At 46.0% G+C, this 17,614-nt stretch overlaps 1 protein-coding gene across 1 annotated transcript in view; it reads left to right on the top strand.

The window, feature by feature from the left end:
* GYS2 (glycogen synthase 2) overlaps positions 1-16,012 on the top strand; it is a 65,166-nt gene extending 49,154 nt beyond the window's left edge. Inside the window, exons 9-16 of the mRNA XM_084811692.1 lie at positions 3,055-3,114; positions 4,739-4,817; positions 5,564-5,677; positions 7,172-7,298; positions 9,607-9,702; positions 10,264-10,427; positions 11,717-11,797; positions 13,924-16,012. Coding sequence (XP_084667818.1) covers positions 3,055-3,114; positions 4,739-4,817; positions 5,564-5,677; positions 7,172-7,298; positions 9,607-9,702; positions 10,264-10,427; positions 11,717-11,797; positions 13,924-14,145 — 943 coding nt within the window. The 3' untranslated portion in view covers positions 14,146-16,012. The remainder of the gene's footprint in view (positions 1-3,054; positions 3,115-4,738; positions 4,818-5,563; positions 5,678-7,171; positions 7,299-9,606; positions 9,703-10,263; positions 10,428-11,716; positions 11,798-13,923) is intronic.
* Positions 16,013-17,614: the final 1,602 nt, after the last annotated feature.

Raw genomic sequence — 17,614 nt, 5'->3', positions numbered from 1 at the left:
TAGAGATCAAATCGCCATCATTTGCTGGATCATGGAGAAAGCAAGAGAATTCCAGAAAAACGTCTATTTCCGCTTCATTGACTATGCTAAAGCCTTTGATTGTGTGGATCACAACAAACTGTGGCAAATTCTTAAAGAGATGGGAGTACCAGACCACCTTACCTGTCTCCTGAGAAACCTGTACGAGGGCCAAGAAGCAACAGTAAGAACCAGACATGGAACAACCGATTGGTTCAAAACTGGGGAAGGAGTATGACAAGGCTGCATATTGTCGCCCTGCTTATTTAACTTACATGCAGAGTACATCATGAGAAACGCCAGGTTGGATGAATCACAGGTCGGAATTAAGATTGCCAGGAGAATTATCAACAACCTCAGATACACAGACGATACCACCCTAATGGCAGAAAGCGAAGAGGATCTAAAGAGCCTCTTGTTGAGGGTGAAAGTGTAGAGTGCAAAAGCTGGTTTGAAACTCAACATTAAAAAAACTAAGATCATGGCATCTGGCCCCATCACTTCCTGGCATATAGAAGGGGAAGAAATGGAAGCAGTGACAGATTTTATTTTCTTGGCCTCCAAGATCACCACAGACGGTGACTGTAGCCATGAAATTAAATGATGCTTGCTCCTTGGGAGGAAAGCTATGGCAAACCTAGACAGCATAGTAAGAGAAGCAGAGACTAGGGATGTATGAAAGTCACTTACCTTTCCGCGGGTTATGTTCATGGGGGGGGAGCGTTCCGTCCCTCCCCCCGGAATCCTCGATGGGGGGGGAGGCAATCCGTTCCTCCCCCCCGGAATCCTCCACGGCCGGCTGTGCTCCACGGCAGCTCTGCGGAGCAGCCGGCCAGGCCCAGGCCAGAGCTGTCTGCAGCTGGATTTCCGGCCGCGGTGGGCTCTGGGTAAAAAAAAAAAATGCGTACACAAATGGTGGCGGGTACGGCCGCCGCCATTTGTGTTCCTTATTTTTGGCCGTCTTAGTCTACGTAAATATTTACGTAGACTATTATGGCAAAAATAAAGGGGAATGCAAATAGCATAGCGGGCGCTATTTGCATCCCTTTTTGATTCACCGTTTTAGCCTACATATATATTTACGTAGGCTAAAACGGCGAATCAAAAAGGGACGCAAATGGCGCCTGCTATGCTATTTGTGTTCCCCTTTATTTTCACCATAATATTCTACGTAAATATTTACGTAGACTAAGACGGCCAAAAATAAGGAACGCAAATGGCGGCAGCCATAGCTGCCACCATTTTCATACACGTTTTTTTTTTTTTAACCCAGCCGTGATAGGCTACGTAAATCTTTACGTAGCCTATCACGTCTATGGGGAAAAAAGAAAATGGCGGCGGCGGCTTTAACATAAACATTCTCGCAGTTCAGAGCAAACCAAGGTTAATACTGGAAAATTGAGAAACTGAGACAAACCAAGACTGACAGATTCATTCATCTCTAGTTGAATAACATGCACCCATGGGGGAAAATACTCATAACAGCATATGAACATAAGAAAAGCCATGCTGGATCAGACCAAGGGTCCATCTACTTCAGTATTCTGTTCACACAAAGGCCAACCAGCCTTTGACCAGGAACGCACAAGCAGGGCATGAGTGCAACAGCACCCTCCCACCCATATTCCCCAGCAATTGGTGTACTTAGGCTCACTGCCTCTGGTACTGGAGGTAGCACATAGCCATCAAGACTAGTAGCCACTGATAGCCTTTTCCTCCAGGAATTTGTCCAACAACCTTTTAAAGCCATCCATATTGGTGGCCATCACTACATCCTGTGGTAGCGAGTTCCATAGTTTAACTATGTGCTGTGTGAAGAAGAACTTCCTTTTATCTGTCCTTTCACCAATCAGCTTCATAGGCTGACCCCGGGTTCTAGAGAAAGGGAGAAAAATGTCCCTACACACCATTCTCTCCTTTCCAAGGCTCTGAAGCAGCAAGAGAGGAAATGCAATTCAGTCATGCTTCCAGTCTTGTCACTGTTGTGGGATGGGCAAAGCAGCCCAAAGACAGGAAATTTGTATTTTCCAGACCACCACCTAGTGATCGGATAAAGCAATGGCATTGTTTGTGTTCAAAACAAAATATAAAACAATGCAAAATGATGTAGAATGCCAAATATCACCATGGGGAGCTGTGCATGAGCACAGCAATAATAATATAACTTCAGTCTTACCAAACATACAATATGTTACTATGAACATTGGCTAGCACAGCACAGCCTCCTCTTTTGTTAATCATGTTAGGTACATAGGAAGATGCCTTAAATCAAGTCAGACCAGGTTTTCGTCCATTAAGCTCAATGTTGTCTTCACTGACTGGCAACTGCTCTCCAGGCTAGAGTTTTCCTATCTTTATCCAGAGATACTGGGAACTGAACCTGGGGCCTTTTACATGCAAAGCATGTGTTCTACCTGGCCTATGCCCCTTCTCTCATTAACTAATTACTAGTGAATGGTGTTGGATAGATGTTTCTTCAATGGGAGAGATAAAGAGATCTTTGCAGACAAGTTGACACCCTACCCCCATTCTTCATACAGAAAAGTGATCGGACTAACAGTTGAATGTGGGATACAAAAGCCGCTTCCTTCCCCACACCCTAGCTAGGGGGACAACTGTGTTCCCTGTGTAGGAAGAAACTGCCGTTTGGGGGAATGAGAGAGAGAGAGGGAGAGAAAGAGAGGGAGGGAGCATGCCCTAAATGCTGAAAGGATATTGGGGTACCTTTTGGGGGAATCTGATGGGTTTCAGTGGATTTGCAGCCTGCTAGGAATGCTTATGCTGTCGTCACACACCTGTGATCTACTTGTATATTTCTAAATAAACCAAATATTACAAAAATGCCATATGTCTCCAGTACTTTTTTCTTCTAAAGGAAGGCAAACCAAGATAGTGCTGTCCCAGTAATTTTTCACAACTTGGGGAAGTGTGTAATGGTATAATCAGACTATAAACTAATAAACACAGAAAACACTGGGTCAGGGAGGCAAGGTGGAAAATGAGAAGCCTTTAATTATTTGTTTTGCTGTCTCTTAGGGACACTGCACATACTGTGAAAGAAAAGTTTGGCAAGAAACTCTATGAAGCACTATTAAGGTGAGAACTTCAGTTTCTCATATGTCACTTGAGAACAGCTTTCCCCAACTTGGTGTCCTCCAGATGTTTGGGACTACAACTCCCAGTATTCCTGAGCATTGACCATGCTGGTTGAGGCTGATGGGAATTGGTCCAAAACATCTGTAGGGCACCAGGTTGATGAAGGCTGCTGTACAATTATGTATCTCTGGGCATTTTATCACCTGCCATGTCCAAGGGAATAACAGTTCCTTAGAATACATACATTACAGCTCACTCTATCGTCCATATTCTAAGAAACCAGTTGGTTCCCCACAAACATAGTTCGTCGAGAAAAATAAAATCTAACGAAAGGTTTAACTTAACTAACTGCGTTTATTGAAACATACAAACTGTAGGTGTCTCTTAATCACTTCATGATTTGTTTACAGGCTGTATGTTACTGGCATATCATTCTACTTTGGCCTACACCTGTATTTGTAAAGGTGCACAGAGACTTTTTGGTGTCCATATTTCATTTTGCTCCAATTTGCAATTATGTTTGTGTAATTATACTTGCCATTTTTATATTAAAAATAAAACTTTATAGTACATTGTTATAGAAGATAGCCTCATTATTATTATTTTTTAAAGATTTATGGATATAAATAAACTCCCGACTTTGAAGCATAGTGAAAACTTGATATTCGTGGAATCTGCATGTCAAGAGCTTTCCAATGAAGTGCGTTTCATGAGAATCAGTCAACAGGAAGGCAGTCAAAAAGGGATGACCAACTATCTCCCATCTTTGAAATTATATATACAAGATTGTTCCTATCTGGAAGGTGCTTCCAAGTGTTTCCTGTTTGGAAGGTGTTTCAATGTAGAAATTAATGTGCAGCACAAGGGCTGGCCCAGAGTGAGGCAAGCACCTCAGGCAATGGGGTGCAGAGTAATGGTGAGGTGTTTGGGGCCAAAATGGTGTGTGCCGCATGGCCTGCCCTCACCCCATAAGCTTCCCTTCTGTGGTGGAGGGTGCTGTCCCATCACAACTGTTGCAGGAAGATTCACCTGCCAGTCTGGCCAGGTTTGGTACATGGCACCATCTTGTCCTTCACCTTGGGCAGCAAAATGTGTTGGGCTGGCCCTGTGCAACACAGCAGTTCATCATATCTGTTGACACATCCATGTTTAACTCTGTACATGCAGTGCATGTGTTTTGGGCAGCCACAGCTGACCACAGCTAGCATCATGTGTAAACCTGCATGCTGTAACTCTTTGCTTCCTTCCTTGTTTGTTATTTTTATCCTGAGCCTTTTGAGCAGTTTACAATAAACTTGGGAGTGTTACAAATGAACCAAGATGTTGTCTGGACTCCCTGCAAAATTCTGTGAATGAGGCAGGGTGATTGCATGATAAAAGCCTCATCTGAAAGCACCTTTACATCTTAGTAAGCGTGCCTAGAATATTGCAGCAATGCACACTTACCTGGGAGGACACTCTATTTAACTCAGTGGGGTTTCCTTCTGCTTAGACATGCCTAGGATTGAGCTGTTGGTCCCAGTAATGCAGGCCAGAGAAAGGCCAGGCTCAATGTGAAATCTAGATTAGAATTTTTGGAAAACATCTTCCTTTTTCACTAAAATTTCCCCTCTTGCATCCACAGAGGAGAAATCCCAGATATGAATAAGATCATAGATCGCGATGACCTCACCATCATAAAACGAGCCATCTATTCAACCCAGGTTAAAGGACAGATTCTTCCTATGATTCTTTTTTGTTGTTGTTAATGCCAAAACATAAAACTTGTCTTATAGGCCTAGCTCTCCATAGTGTAGTAAACCTATATTTCAGCTATACCATTATGTACAGGCTAGGGAGGGAGGCTCACGTGGTCAAATACTTCTCCCACAAAAATATTCCTTCCACAAAGAAAATCAGCTTGTCAGGGGAAAGGGTTCTAGCATCCAGTTTTCTATGTGCAAGGATTGATAGATTGATTGATTGATTGATTGATTGGGGAGCGATTCAGTCACGTGAGCCCCCACCTGCTATCTGAAGTGGTACGGTCCAGACTACAGATCTTGGGCAGTATCCAGTAGTATCCAGTGTTGTCCTAATGATGTTATGCTAGCGTAAACCGATGTTTGCACAATGTAACTAGCACAAAAGGAAAAAGAGGTGATTTGCGGCAGCAAAAAAGGGGCAACAAGGTGTTCAGGACAATATAAGATCAAGCTATTAATAGCATTCTTTCTCTCCACCCCACCTAAATGCTTGCTGAAATTTTTTTAAAGGATTTTGCTGATTTCCTAAAAGCAACTATAAAGTTAAATAATCAAGCTTCCCATGGAAGAGAGTTCCATAAAGATGGGGGCCACTACAGAGAACGCCCTGCTCCTCTTTAGAACATACCCTATTGATTATAAGCTTGCCATTATTCTTTGTTTGCAAGCTGTATATCTAAAAGGCATCTGCTGTCCTGTTGCAGCGACAGAGTCTCCCACCAGTGACAACCCACAACATGATTGATGATTCCAGCGATCCGATCCTCAGCACCATTAGACGGATTGGCCTTTTCAACAACCGGACAGACCGGGTTAAGGTAAAACACTCGCTGCTCGATTGTATATTTCCTTTCTTCTCAAGAGCAAGCAGCTCTGCCCAACTTGTACAAGAAGAAAACAATGTGTCATTTTTAGACCACCGAAGGGAACCCACCAAGCTGCCTTAAACTAAGTCAGGCCAATGGTATTTCGGGCTCTGACTGGCAGTGCCATCTCCCGGTGTTTGTGGGGCCTTGGCCAAGACACTCATTGGGCCCCCTTCCTCAGTGAGTCCTCCATCTCACCACCATTGCCACCAGCTGCAATGGCTCCTCGTCCTCTTCCTCATCGTTGCTGCCACTCGCTTGCTTGAAGGGCAGGGAGCCAGTGAGCAAGGAGGAAGCAGGATCTACTGCTTCTCCTTCTCATCACTACCTTTGTCTGGGCCAGAGTGAGAGGAAGGTGAACAAGAAGGTTGCAATGGTGAAGAGGAGGAGGAGCAAGTCTGAAGGGGTCTTGTCGGTGGGCCCCTGCTGGGATGTGGGCCCTCAGCAGCTGCCCAACCATGCCTACCTTTGACACTGGCCTGGCATCTGTCCCAATATTTTGGACGTTGACTGGCAGTGTCTGAGGCAGGGGGTCTTTACCTGCACTGCTGTCTGAGCTCCCTTTAAGTGGGGATGACAGAGATTGAACACAAGTCCTTCCGCACGTCAAGGGTCTTCTCTGCTGCCAAGCAGTGGAGGCTGGTGGCTCCGATGTCTGTGGGGCAGTGAATCCACTCCAGGTTTCAGTCAGAACCAGTCAGAGCTCTAAAGGAGCTCTCCAAGGTGCATCACCTTGGAGAGCTCCTTCAGAGCTCTGACTGATTCTGACTGAAACCTGGAGCGGATTCACTGCCCCACGGACATCGGAGCCACCAGCCTCCGCTGCTGCTGAGCTATGGCACAGAAATTAGATCATAGAACTTTGGAGCTGGGAGGGACTTTGGAGGTCACATAGTTCAACCACCTGCTCAAGGCGGGAACCTTGCAGGCACAGCATCCCTGACAGGTAGCTTTCCAGCCTCTGCTTAAATACCTCCAGCAAAGGAGACCCCACCATTTCCCCAGTGTCAAAGAGGTTGTACTGTTAGGACGTTTCTCCTAAGATTTAGCTGAAATCGGCTTCCCTGTTAATGTGGGCCAGCCCTGACATTAGGCAGAGTGAAGCAGTTGCCTCAAGCGACAGAGCTGGGAGGCGGCAGCAAGGTGTTGGTGGAGAGTCACCCTGCTGTCTTCAGGTGCAGTGGAGGATGCTGATCCATCATTTGGGTTGAAGACAGGTTTATCTGCCAGCCTAGTTGGCTTTTGTGCACAGGATGGCGGGGGGGAGCCCCTTGGTCTTCACCTAAGCAGCAAAATGTCTTGAGCCAGACCTGAGTTCACCCATGGGTTCCAGTCCTGCCCTCTGGAGCAACAATGACAGCCTTTCAGATACCTGAAGCAAAAGTTATGTTATCTTTCTTCCCCTCCTCCTCCTCCTCTCCTCTTCCTCCTCCTCCTGTTCTACAGGTGATACTGCACCCTGAATTCCTTTCTTCAACTAGTCCATTATTACCAATGGACTATGAAGAGTTTGTCAGAGGTTGCCATCTTGGTGTATTCCCATCATACTATGAGCCCTGGGGCTATACTCCTGGTGAGCAAATTATAGATTTCCTTGCTTTTATTTATTTTATATGTATATATTTTATCACTGGTTTCTGGTAACGTTAACTTATGGAACTTGCTGCAACAAGATGAGGTCATGGGTGGCTAGCTTAGATGTGTGTTTTTTAAAGGAACACAAACATTCAGCGAGGATGTGTCTATTGGTGGTTGTTAGATTTCATAGATAAATACAGCCTCCAAATTCAGTGGCAGTGTATCTTCTGAATTCTGGTAACAGAGGAGAGCAGATATCTTAGTTTCCTTCAGAGGTATGTTTGTGGCGATGTGAAAAGGGCCTTCTCACTAGCCACTCCCAGGCTGTGGAACTCCTTGCTGAGGGAGGCTGGGTTCATTCCCTCACTGCTGTCCTTCTGCCAGCAGGCAAATACGTTTTTTATTTAAACTGGCCTTTGGAGTGTAAGTGGGTCTGTTGAGTTGGATGCTGTTTTTATTCCATTGTTGTTATGTTTTTAATAATATTTTAGTACATTTGTTTTATTATTGTTTCAATCAAGTTTTATTTATGATTGTAAGAGAGCAATCCTGTGGTCCTAGGAAAGCATCCCAGGGACTGTAGGATTGCTCAGAAAAACCCTTCTGAGGTCGGAGACAGCATTCTGACCTCAGAAGAGGGACTCAGAGATCCGCCTCCTCACAGCCAGCGTGGAAAGAACAGCACCTGCTGCGTGCCAAGTTGAGAAAAGCAACCTCAGAGGAGGAAGAAAGGGGATATTCTGATGGGTGGGGAGGGGAGGAGACCAAAGAGGCCGGGATACAAGATATCCTGAGCCTCCACCAGCCTCCTTCCTTCCCCCTCCAAAGCCTCCTCAGCCCGTCTAGCGAAAATCACCACAGATGGAGAATGGGGAGACAAAGTTTGCATCTGCCCCTCTTCCCGCCATGCTGGCTTCAGCCCAGCAGGGCATAGAAATCTCAAAGCCCTGAGTTCAGAGGCTTCTGAGCAGCATGAGCACAATCGATAGGACTGCACCCTATGCCACTTTCAGTGCCATTTCTCTTGGTAGAAAGGCTGGGTACAAATCAATCAATCAATCAATCAAATATAAATAATGAACCAGAATATTTGAGTAGATGGAACGTTGGTCCTGTCCAAGAGGGCTCCTCTTACATTCCTATTATTCCAAAGCTGTCTTTAGTACACTGGGAAAGTAGTTCTCCACTTTTTCTACTGTCAAGGTATCTTCTCTTTCCATTCTAAAGGTTAACTTTCCAGAGCCTGATAACAGCTTCCCACTATCTGTATGGCCAATAAACTGGACAGACCTGCAGGAAGCTCTACTATAAGACAAAATTTTCATTAGCAAAAGCCACGGACATACTTAGTTATTACACTGTTAGTCTCTGTGTCCAAAGTGCAGTTTCTGTTGTTTCTTTTCAACAACCTGGACCTAGATTACACTTAGGGTAGGGAGAAAGATATGCCCTCATTCTGAACAATCCAGGGATATTCCAGCTATTTCTTAGCTACCGGGAGAGCCTCTACTGCTGGCCATCTAGACAGCAGTCTCTCTAATAAGAGGAAGGTACAGACAGGGCTGGTTGGCCGATATGCCCAGTAAGACACTTTAAACAGTCCTTCTGGCTCCCTTAGCATTTTTCTGTCCAGATTCCTTTGCAGGTACAAATTGTATAGCAATCTTACAATGTTATATCTATTGCTGTAGTTGAATTGATATGTTGTAAGCTGCTTGGGAAACAATCTTGTAGAAAAGGGGCATATGGATGGATGGATGGATGGATGGATGGGTGGGTGGGTGGGTGGAGGCTAGACAAGTCTAGGGATGGGTTGAAATGTGTTTTGGTCTGCATTTTAATAGGGACCAATGTAATTTGCACTTCCTGAACTAATACACAACCTGGAATGCAATTATCCTTTGGTTTTCTGATACAGTTTTCCAATTTAAAAAATGCATACAAAGAGGCCTACATTAAGGAAAATTGTGTATCAAAAGGCTTATAGTAGGGGAAAGTACATGCAAAAATGCATATATCAGGGGAAATTGCACACAAAAATCCGTATGAAATTTCATGCAGGCTTTTTAAAAAATCCACAAAATGATGCAGAAACCTGACAAGTTGTGCCTGACAAAATGCAAACCTTATAGAACATGAAACAGACAGGTTCATCCATCTCTATGTATGACCGAATGCCGGATGCAGGTTGTGCATTGGGATGGCATACAGTATCAGCGTGGCCTGCACATCTCCTGCTTCTGGTGCAACACTTCCAAGTTGCACAGTGTTCCGAAACCCTCTTTGACTTTGTCTTTTGGCAGCTGAGTGCACCGTCATGGGGATTCCCAGCGTGACCACGAACCTCTCAGGATTTGGCTGCTTCATGCAGGAGCATGTCGCTGATCCAGCTGCTTATGGTGAGAACCTCCATTGAAAAGTGCTGCCTTCGAGCGTGTCTGAGTCCAGTATGGGATGTTTTGAAAAGTTTCCGTGTAAATTCCAATAGAAACAGAGACCGAGAAGCGCCACACGGTTCTATCGCATCCTACCAATTTCTCTGGGCGCGCTGTGCAAACTGAACCAGTGGCGCTGCTGCGATTAAAATAGCGTTGTCTGCCTGGCTAGTGAGGCAGACCCATGACAGGTCAAGAAGACTTCCTTCTAGCTGATGGGAGTTGAAGGCCAAAACATCCGCAGGGCAACAAGCTGCCCACCGCTGCCCTGTCTCTGAGGGATCGGGCTGATAAAATACAAGCTTTAGAGCTCCTCAAAATTCCACTTCATTTTTTTTTTAAAGAGGAGGAGGAAGAAGAGGAGAATAGAGACTGACTAAGCCAAGTGTGGATGTCTCCACTTCAAGAGAAGGAGTTTTCTAAAGGTTGTTCTTGTGTGCAATGACAGATGTGACAGAAGCCTTCAAAAGTCAAAAGAGCATCTATGTCCTCTTGTCTCCAGCAAAACTGGTTTTTCTCCTGCAGGTATTTACATCGTGGACAGAAGATTCCGCTCCCCAGACGAGTCTTGTAATCAGCTGACGCAGTTCCTTTATGGATTCTGCCAGCAATCACGTCGACAAAGAATCATCCAGAGAAACCGAACGGAGAGGCTCTCAGACCTGCTGGACTGGAGATATCTCGGCAGGGTATGTTCCACTATTTAAGCTGTGTCCATTCAAGCCCACTGTTGCTTTAGATACTTTTCTGAGCAACCTCAGGAGATACCTAAACAGCATCTAATAATCATATGTAAACAACTGCTTTTTCATTTAAATGAAGATTTATGCTTATTTATTTATTTATTTATTTATTCAACTTATATACTGCCACCCCAACTAGCCAATGCCCTCGGGGTGGATTACAAACATAAAAACCCCTAAACAATAAATACAATAATAAGCACCTTGGATAGATCTGTTAGACTAGTCCTGACTGAAACTCGGAGCAGGTTCACAGCCCGACTGTCACAATTCCTATGTTCTTTTATAACGGGTGTTGAAGCTCATACCTGCAGACCAGATCTGGCCTGCCTGGGGTTCCAATCCAGCACTTTGGGGTTCCCCAAATGGTCACACACACCCCTTCCCCTGACCACAAATTATATGGTGGTTTCCCATCTTCTGCATGTTTTTTCCCCCATTCTAAAAGATTGAAATTCTTCCCCTAAAATTTAGTTACTGGCAGTAAGCTCTAAATTGAAATATGCTGGTATTTTTTTCCCCTTCCATTTTTCCTTCAGCCGCACCCACCCCTGGAATGCAGCCTCCAAGAGTTTCTCCAAAATGGAATTCCACTCTTGGTCTGAAAGAGGTTCAACACCCCTGTAATATAACTCGGACATTTATATTGTGTCTGCAAGTAACCCTTGCAAAACAAAAGCACAAATCCAGAACCCTACATTTCTTCTTCTTCTTTGCATTCCTTGCAAGAGGGTTTGATACTGTAGGGGCTGATAGCTCTGATGTCAGTGGAGTGGTGAATCTGCTCTGGGTTTCAGTCAGAACCAGCCAGAACTGTAAAGGAGCTATCCAAGGTGCTGAACGTGTTTTGGGGGCAGGGCTCAGCACCTTGGGTAGCCCCTTTAGAGTTCTGACTGGTTCTGACTGAAACCTGGAGTGGATACACTGCCCATGACTTCGTCGCCACCAGCCTCCATTGGCTGAGATGGTACAAAGATGGTTTATTAAAGCTGTTTTTCTTCTTGCCCATGACTTCAAAAATAGATGGGTGGTGGTGGTAAAACACCTGGCATCCGCAATACATGGCTGATGGATGTATTCAGCTTGGCAGGTCCCACACTGTACAAGTCCACTGAACTCTAAAAGCTATCTTACTCAGAACAGAGAACTTTACTTTTCTCTCTTGATTCTTGTTATGGAGCTCTTTCTCCTTTAGACCATTTAACTTGCGGATCTCCCTTTCTCTCCTCTTACAGTTTTATATGCATGCCAGGCATTTGGCTCTTAGTCGGACGTTTCCTGAAAAATTCGAGATGGAGCCAAATGCTCCACCAAAGGTAACTTCTTTTACATCTAGACTTTAAGAGGCAAACTAGATGTGATAGTGAGCATGTCACCATCTGCCTGTCCCCTTGTGTTGTTTTTGCGCCATTCCACTGTTATCTGTTCCCTCTCTTTTACACACACACACCATAGCTCGTATGGAAGATATGTTAGCAGGGCTGACATCAAAGGTAGGCAGGGCTGGGCAGTCGCCAAGCGCCCACACCCCAGCAGGAACCCACAGACAAGAGTTCCCTGGACTCGCTCCCCCTCTTCACCATTGCAGCCTGCCTGTTCACCTGCCTCTTGGCCCAGACCAGATGGCGGTGAGAAGGAGGAGCAGGAGATGCCACAGCGTCCTTGCTCCCTGGCTCTCTGCCTGTCCAGCAGGCAAGTTGTAACAATGACGAGAAAGAGGATGAGGAGCAACAGCAGACGGTGACAATGGTGGTGAGAAGGGGGACTCACTGTGGGAGGGGGCCCATGGAGGGTGTCTTGCCCAAGAGCCCCCAGAAACCTGGAGCCAGCACTGTCTGAGAGCTAAGACGTTTGCTGCACCCTCAGCTCCCTTTTACAGTTTCCATCTCTTGTATCATGGGCGGGGCTTCTCTTAGCAGCCCATGCCTCGCTTACAAGGGTGCCCTCACTCCTTTTCCCTGCAGCGGTTGCCTGACCCCATGTCCAGCTGACTTCCCTTTCCCTGACTGAAACCGCTTCTGTCCCTAGGGTGTGTGCAGTACACTGTTCCTTTGTTCTTCCAAGGTCCTAATTTCTGGGATACAGGGCCAGCTCCAGGTTTTAGAATGCTTCTGGTGGAAAGATGCTAGCCACTGTCCCTCTCCCAATGAGCAGCATGGTGCCAACGAGCTAGAGTAGCCTTCCTCAACCTGGTGCCCTTCAGATGTGTTGGACTTTAATTCCCATCAGCCCCAGTCAACATGGCCAATGGTCAGGAATTTGGGGGGTTGTATCCCAAAACATCTAGAGGGCAACAAGGTAGGGAAGGCGAAGGTAGAGGGACTCCAGTTCTATTACCATCCAGTGTCAGGAGCTTCCAGGGCTTGAACCAGGAACCTTCCATTCTTTGTGCGGCTGCTTTTTGTGGGGAGCTATTGGAACTGTGACTTGGAATACCATTGTGGTAGTGAAGTATTCTCTACTAGTGCTGTGTCAAAAATTTCTCCCACATTTTTTTCGACCATTCGCATTCAATTGGATAGAAGAGAAATTGCTTTGGGAAAAAAAAACCAATGGTGAAGAAATTTCGGAGAAATTCTCATGGGTTGGGTTGGGGTTTCTTGGGCTTAGAAGGTGGCCGAGGAGTGAGCACAAGTGTCCTGCTTTTCATGGTACAATCCTCTCTCCAGCAGCCTGTAGCTTCCTCAGCTCCCTACACTTCAGTTGAAGCCCAGTGGAAGGCATCATGAGCTAATTCCTCCCTCAGGGCTTTTCCAGATCAGGAAGTGCAGGCAGCCTGGCAGGCTGCTGAGCAATGGAGAGCTGTGTAAGAAAGAAAACACACACAGCACCATCAGCCTTGCAGTGATTAGGTACACTTAAAAACACCACCAAAAGAAATTCAACATAAATTATAGACTGTCCTGAGATTGGAAGCACCTTTCATGGGGGAAGAAAACTTTCAGGAAATTGGAGGACAGATTTTGGCAGAGAACTAACTCCATTTCATCCCTGGAGCTAGACACAACACTGCCCCCCACCCTCACACCTGCATTGTGGTGGATGCAAAATGGGGGCCAGCCTGCCAATGCAGCTGATGCTGTTGCAGCATGAAAAACCCAAAAATCCTTACCAAAAATGAAAGAAGCTGTGCTACAAGCTCTGCCAATGGGGAGCCCCACCTGGGAGAAACTGTTGAGAATTTCTCCTTCCCCTGGAGAAATTTGGTGAAAGTGTCTCCCAAATTTCTCTACCCATGAATAAGGTGGAGAATGTTCAGAGGCCATCCGTGCACAGCTCTGTCCTCTGCTTCTGGAGCAGGAGTGGGGAATCTCTTTCAGCCCGAGGGCCAAATTCCATTTTGGAAAACCTCTCGGGGGCTGCATTTCAGTGGTGGGCAGGGCTTAAGACAAAGTGGGTGGGGCCAAATAAAATAAAGTTTCCACTTTTATTTCTCTTGCAGACTGAAGGATTTCGGTACCCACGTCCTTCATCGGTACCCCCCTCGCCCTCCATTTCTCAGCACAACAGCCCCCACCAAAGCGATGAGGAGGTTGAAGAGGAGGAGGAAAGATATGACGAGGAGGAAGAGGCTGAGAGGGACAGGCAGAACATAAAGTCTCCTTTCTCCCTCAGTGCTTTGCCGCAGGGGAAAAAGAAGCAGCACGGAGAATACAGGAACTGATGAATATCCCTTTGCTTGTGGCCTCGCATGGGTGTTACCCTTTCAGCTGTACACATGTCACCTTAAAGGTCCAGTGGCTACAATCTGTGGGGAGTGTAAATGAATGAGATGTAAGCTAAACCTCTGAACTATCTTCAATTCCTTCCACTACCCCCATCTTAAATAGTTTCAATGGTATGTTTTCCTTTCCCTTCCCCCTTTTTGTAGGTAGAGCAAAAAGGAATTTAGACAAATATATTAAACTCTAGGGCTGCATGCTGGCTTTCATATTTGTGTCCCTAATGTGTTGTCATTGGAGAAAGGAAGAAGGATTGAGTGTCTTGTGACCTGCAAACTTTCAGGCTTATAGAAAAAGAAAACCAGTGTTGTCAGAGTCGCTACTCAGCCTGCTGCTATTTCACAGTTTTATCTATGCAAGTAAATCCAGCTCGTATTCTGCAAGTACAGAGATGCTCCTGCCAGTCTCTAGAAAACTTCACTCTTCTGTCAATCCAAGGTTGGTCCAAGCATCTTTAAGTGAGCTGCCCATTGTCATTTGAGCAAGATTCCCAAAACGGGCAATATCTAGACTTACTGTAGTCACGGTATGTTGGGCTACAAATTTCGGCTTTCTATTTGTTGTGGAAGTCCCTTAACAATTTTGATTCCCCCCTCTGTGAATCACTGAAGTCCAAGCATCTTGATATCTTTCTAATATGTTATTTTAAAATTGGTAGCAGGATTAGACCCACTTCTAGAAATGATTCCCCCCTCCCCCACGTTGAAGTCTTGTCAAGCAGGTACAAGCAGTGCCTTCCTACATAATGTTGTCATTTTATTAAAAAGGCAGAATATTAAAACAAAAGATAGAAAAAGCAAAATTGGCAATATGAAAAGCAAATATCAAAACCAGCACACAGCCTTATTAAGCATAAAGAATATGAACTAGTAGCTTTCCCCCCAGACTCTCGTATATTGTAGATTAAAACCGGTGGAGGCTGGTGGCTCTGATGTCAGTAGGGGCAGTGAATCCACTCCGTGTTTCAGTTAGAACCAGTCAGAACTCTAAAGGAGCTCCTTTAGAGTTCTGACTGGTTCTGACTGAAATCCAGAGCGGATTCACCACCCTAGTGACATTGGAGCCTCCACTGACTAAAACGAAGCATGTTTAAGAAAAGAGGCAAAAAGTTAATGCAGTGATTATAGGCTTTTAGAAAAGAGATCATTTTCCAACAGTGGGTGACAATTCACTTGCTATCCTGTCCTGCACCTGTCCTGAGCCTTCTTCCATTTCTCCCTCAAGTTAAGAAAAAATGGGGGATCTGTTAAGTCATGGAGGTAGAACTTTTTTCAGCCCAAGCACTAAATTCCATTTCAAAGAAGATTTTGGGGCAGTACTCTAGTTGTGGGTTGCAAAAGGGGGCAAGACCAAAGGCGAAAGGAGCTAAGCCAAAGTACCAAAAATGCCAGCATATTTTAGCTTAAAGTTCTTACTCCTAGCAACTAAGTCTTAGAGGAGAGGCATTTCAACCTTTTAAGAATAGGGGGGCTGAACAAAGGCTGAGAAACCACCCGATGACCAGTGGCCAGGGAAAATGGAGTAGGTCAGCAGAAGGCTGCCTGGGGAATCCCAGGGGGCAAGATAGGTCCCTAGGAAAGATCTAGATTTGGCCCGGGGGCCTAATGTTCTGCACCCCTGTGTTAAGTAGATGGGCAGTGCAGTCCTATACATTTCTTCTCAGAAATAAATCCTGTTGTTTTCACGGGGGCTCGTTCCCAGTTAAGCATGTATAGAATTGCACTCTGAATCTTATATGGATCAACATCATTAACCTTGATTTGTAAGTTGGCAATTAAAAAAAAAAAAGACATCAGTTTGCAAAAATCTAGAATATTGTTTCTCAGTTTCTCAAACAAGAATTGTCTGAAGCTCAACTATTCTCAAATGAATGTAAGAGCCTGCTCCCTCATTCTGTCTCTGTCTCTGGGCTGATCTACATTGCGCCCGCCATCGCAATGAATTCGGTGTCCTGTCGGGTTAAACGCTCTCACATTAAAATGTGATTATTCACACTCACCCATTTTCCCCATTGCAGTGCTTCATCAAATGCATGAGCTCAGTTCACACTCAAGTGCTGTGCTTTTTTCCTGCTGTTTTCCTGCATGCGCTTGTCCGATCTCAGTTGCTAAGCGGGGTCGGCCCCGGTCAGTAGTTGGATGGGCGACCGCCTGGGAATCAGGCTTCCTGCATTGAGTAGGGGGTTGTTCTATCCCTTATGAGACTAAGTTTTACCCCCTCCTATCCCCCGCTCTGCATGTGCGTTTTTTTTAAATTAAGGCATTATCCTCACAGAATCGGGGCTTCTCCGCATTTTTTTTTTCTAATTCAGGCATGATCTTCAAAGATTCGAAGTTGTGAAGCTTCACAACAACAACAACAAAACGCGCGTACGCAAATGGCGGCGGCCACGGCCGCTGAAATTTGCATTCTTTATTTTGGCACATCTTAGTCTATGTCAAGATTTACGTAGACTAAGACAGCGAAAATAAGGGGAACGCAAATAGCGTAGCGGACGCCAAAATAGCGTAGCGGATGCCAAAATAAGGAACGCAAATGGCCGCCGCCATTTGCATACGCGCGTTGTTGTTGTGTTTTTTTAAGTCAGCCGTGATAGGCTACGTAAACATCTATGTAGCCTATCACGTTTTTTTAAAAAAAACTTAGCCGTGATAGGCTACGTAAATCTTTACATAGCCTATCACGTTTTTGTTTTTTTTTAAACTGGAAATGGTGGCGGCGGCAGCTGGTCAGTAGACCGGCCGCCGCCACCGAACCGCTGCCGGAGCCGGAGCTGCTGCCACCAGGAAGATCCGCCCAGGTAAGTCTCGTCCCGGGGGAGCGGGGGGGGCAGACTGTTCTGCCACCGATTTCGGGGGGCCGAATGCGCTGGCATTCGGCCTCCCCAACATCCGTGGCGGAATTCTCTGACATCCCTACCTGATTCCCAGGCGGTCGCCCATCCAACTACTGACCGGGGCCGACCCCGCTTAGCCAAGATCAGACAAGCGTGTGCACATCCAGCCCTTTGCTTGTTTCTGAGGAAACTAGGGATGTATGAAAGTGACTTACCTTTCCGCGGATTATGTTGATGGTGGGGGGGAGGCGTTCCGTCCCTCCACCCGGAATCCTGGCCGGGGGGGAGGCGCTCCATTCCTCCCCCCGGAATCCTGGCCGGCTGGCTGTGGTCCGCAGCAATTCTGCGGAGCCGCCGGCCAGCTCCGCCAGCAGCCGGACATCCAGCCGCTGGCTAGCAGGGACACAAATGGCGGCGGCTGTAGCCGCTGCTGTTTGCATCCCTGCAGTCAGCCATGATAGGCTACGTAAATGTTTACGTAGCCTATCACGGCTGATTAAAAAAAAAAAAGCGCGTACGCAAATGGCGGCAGCCATGGGCGCCGCCATTTGCGTTCCTTATTTTGGCACGTCTTA

The sequence above is a fragment of the Heloderma suspectum genome, chromosome 7 (assembly GCF_057233095.1).
Source record: "Heloderma suspectum isolate Gila_16-S chromosome 7, 16-S_ref, whole genome shotgun sequence".
Classification (NCBI taxonomy): domain Eukaryota; kingdom Metazoa; phylum Chordata; class Lepidosauria; order Squamata; family Helodermatidae; genus Heloderma; species Heloderma suspectum.
The sequence above is the reverse complement of the archived record's forward strand: the minus strand, read 5'-3'. Positions and strand labels throughout refer to the sequence as shown.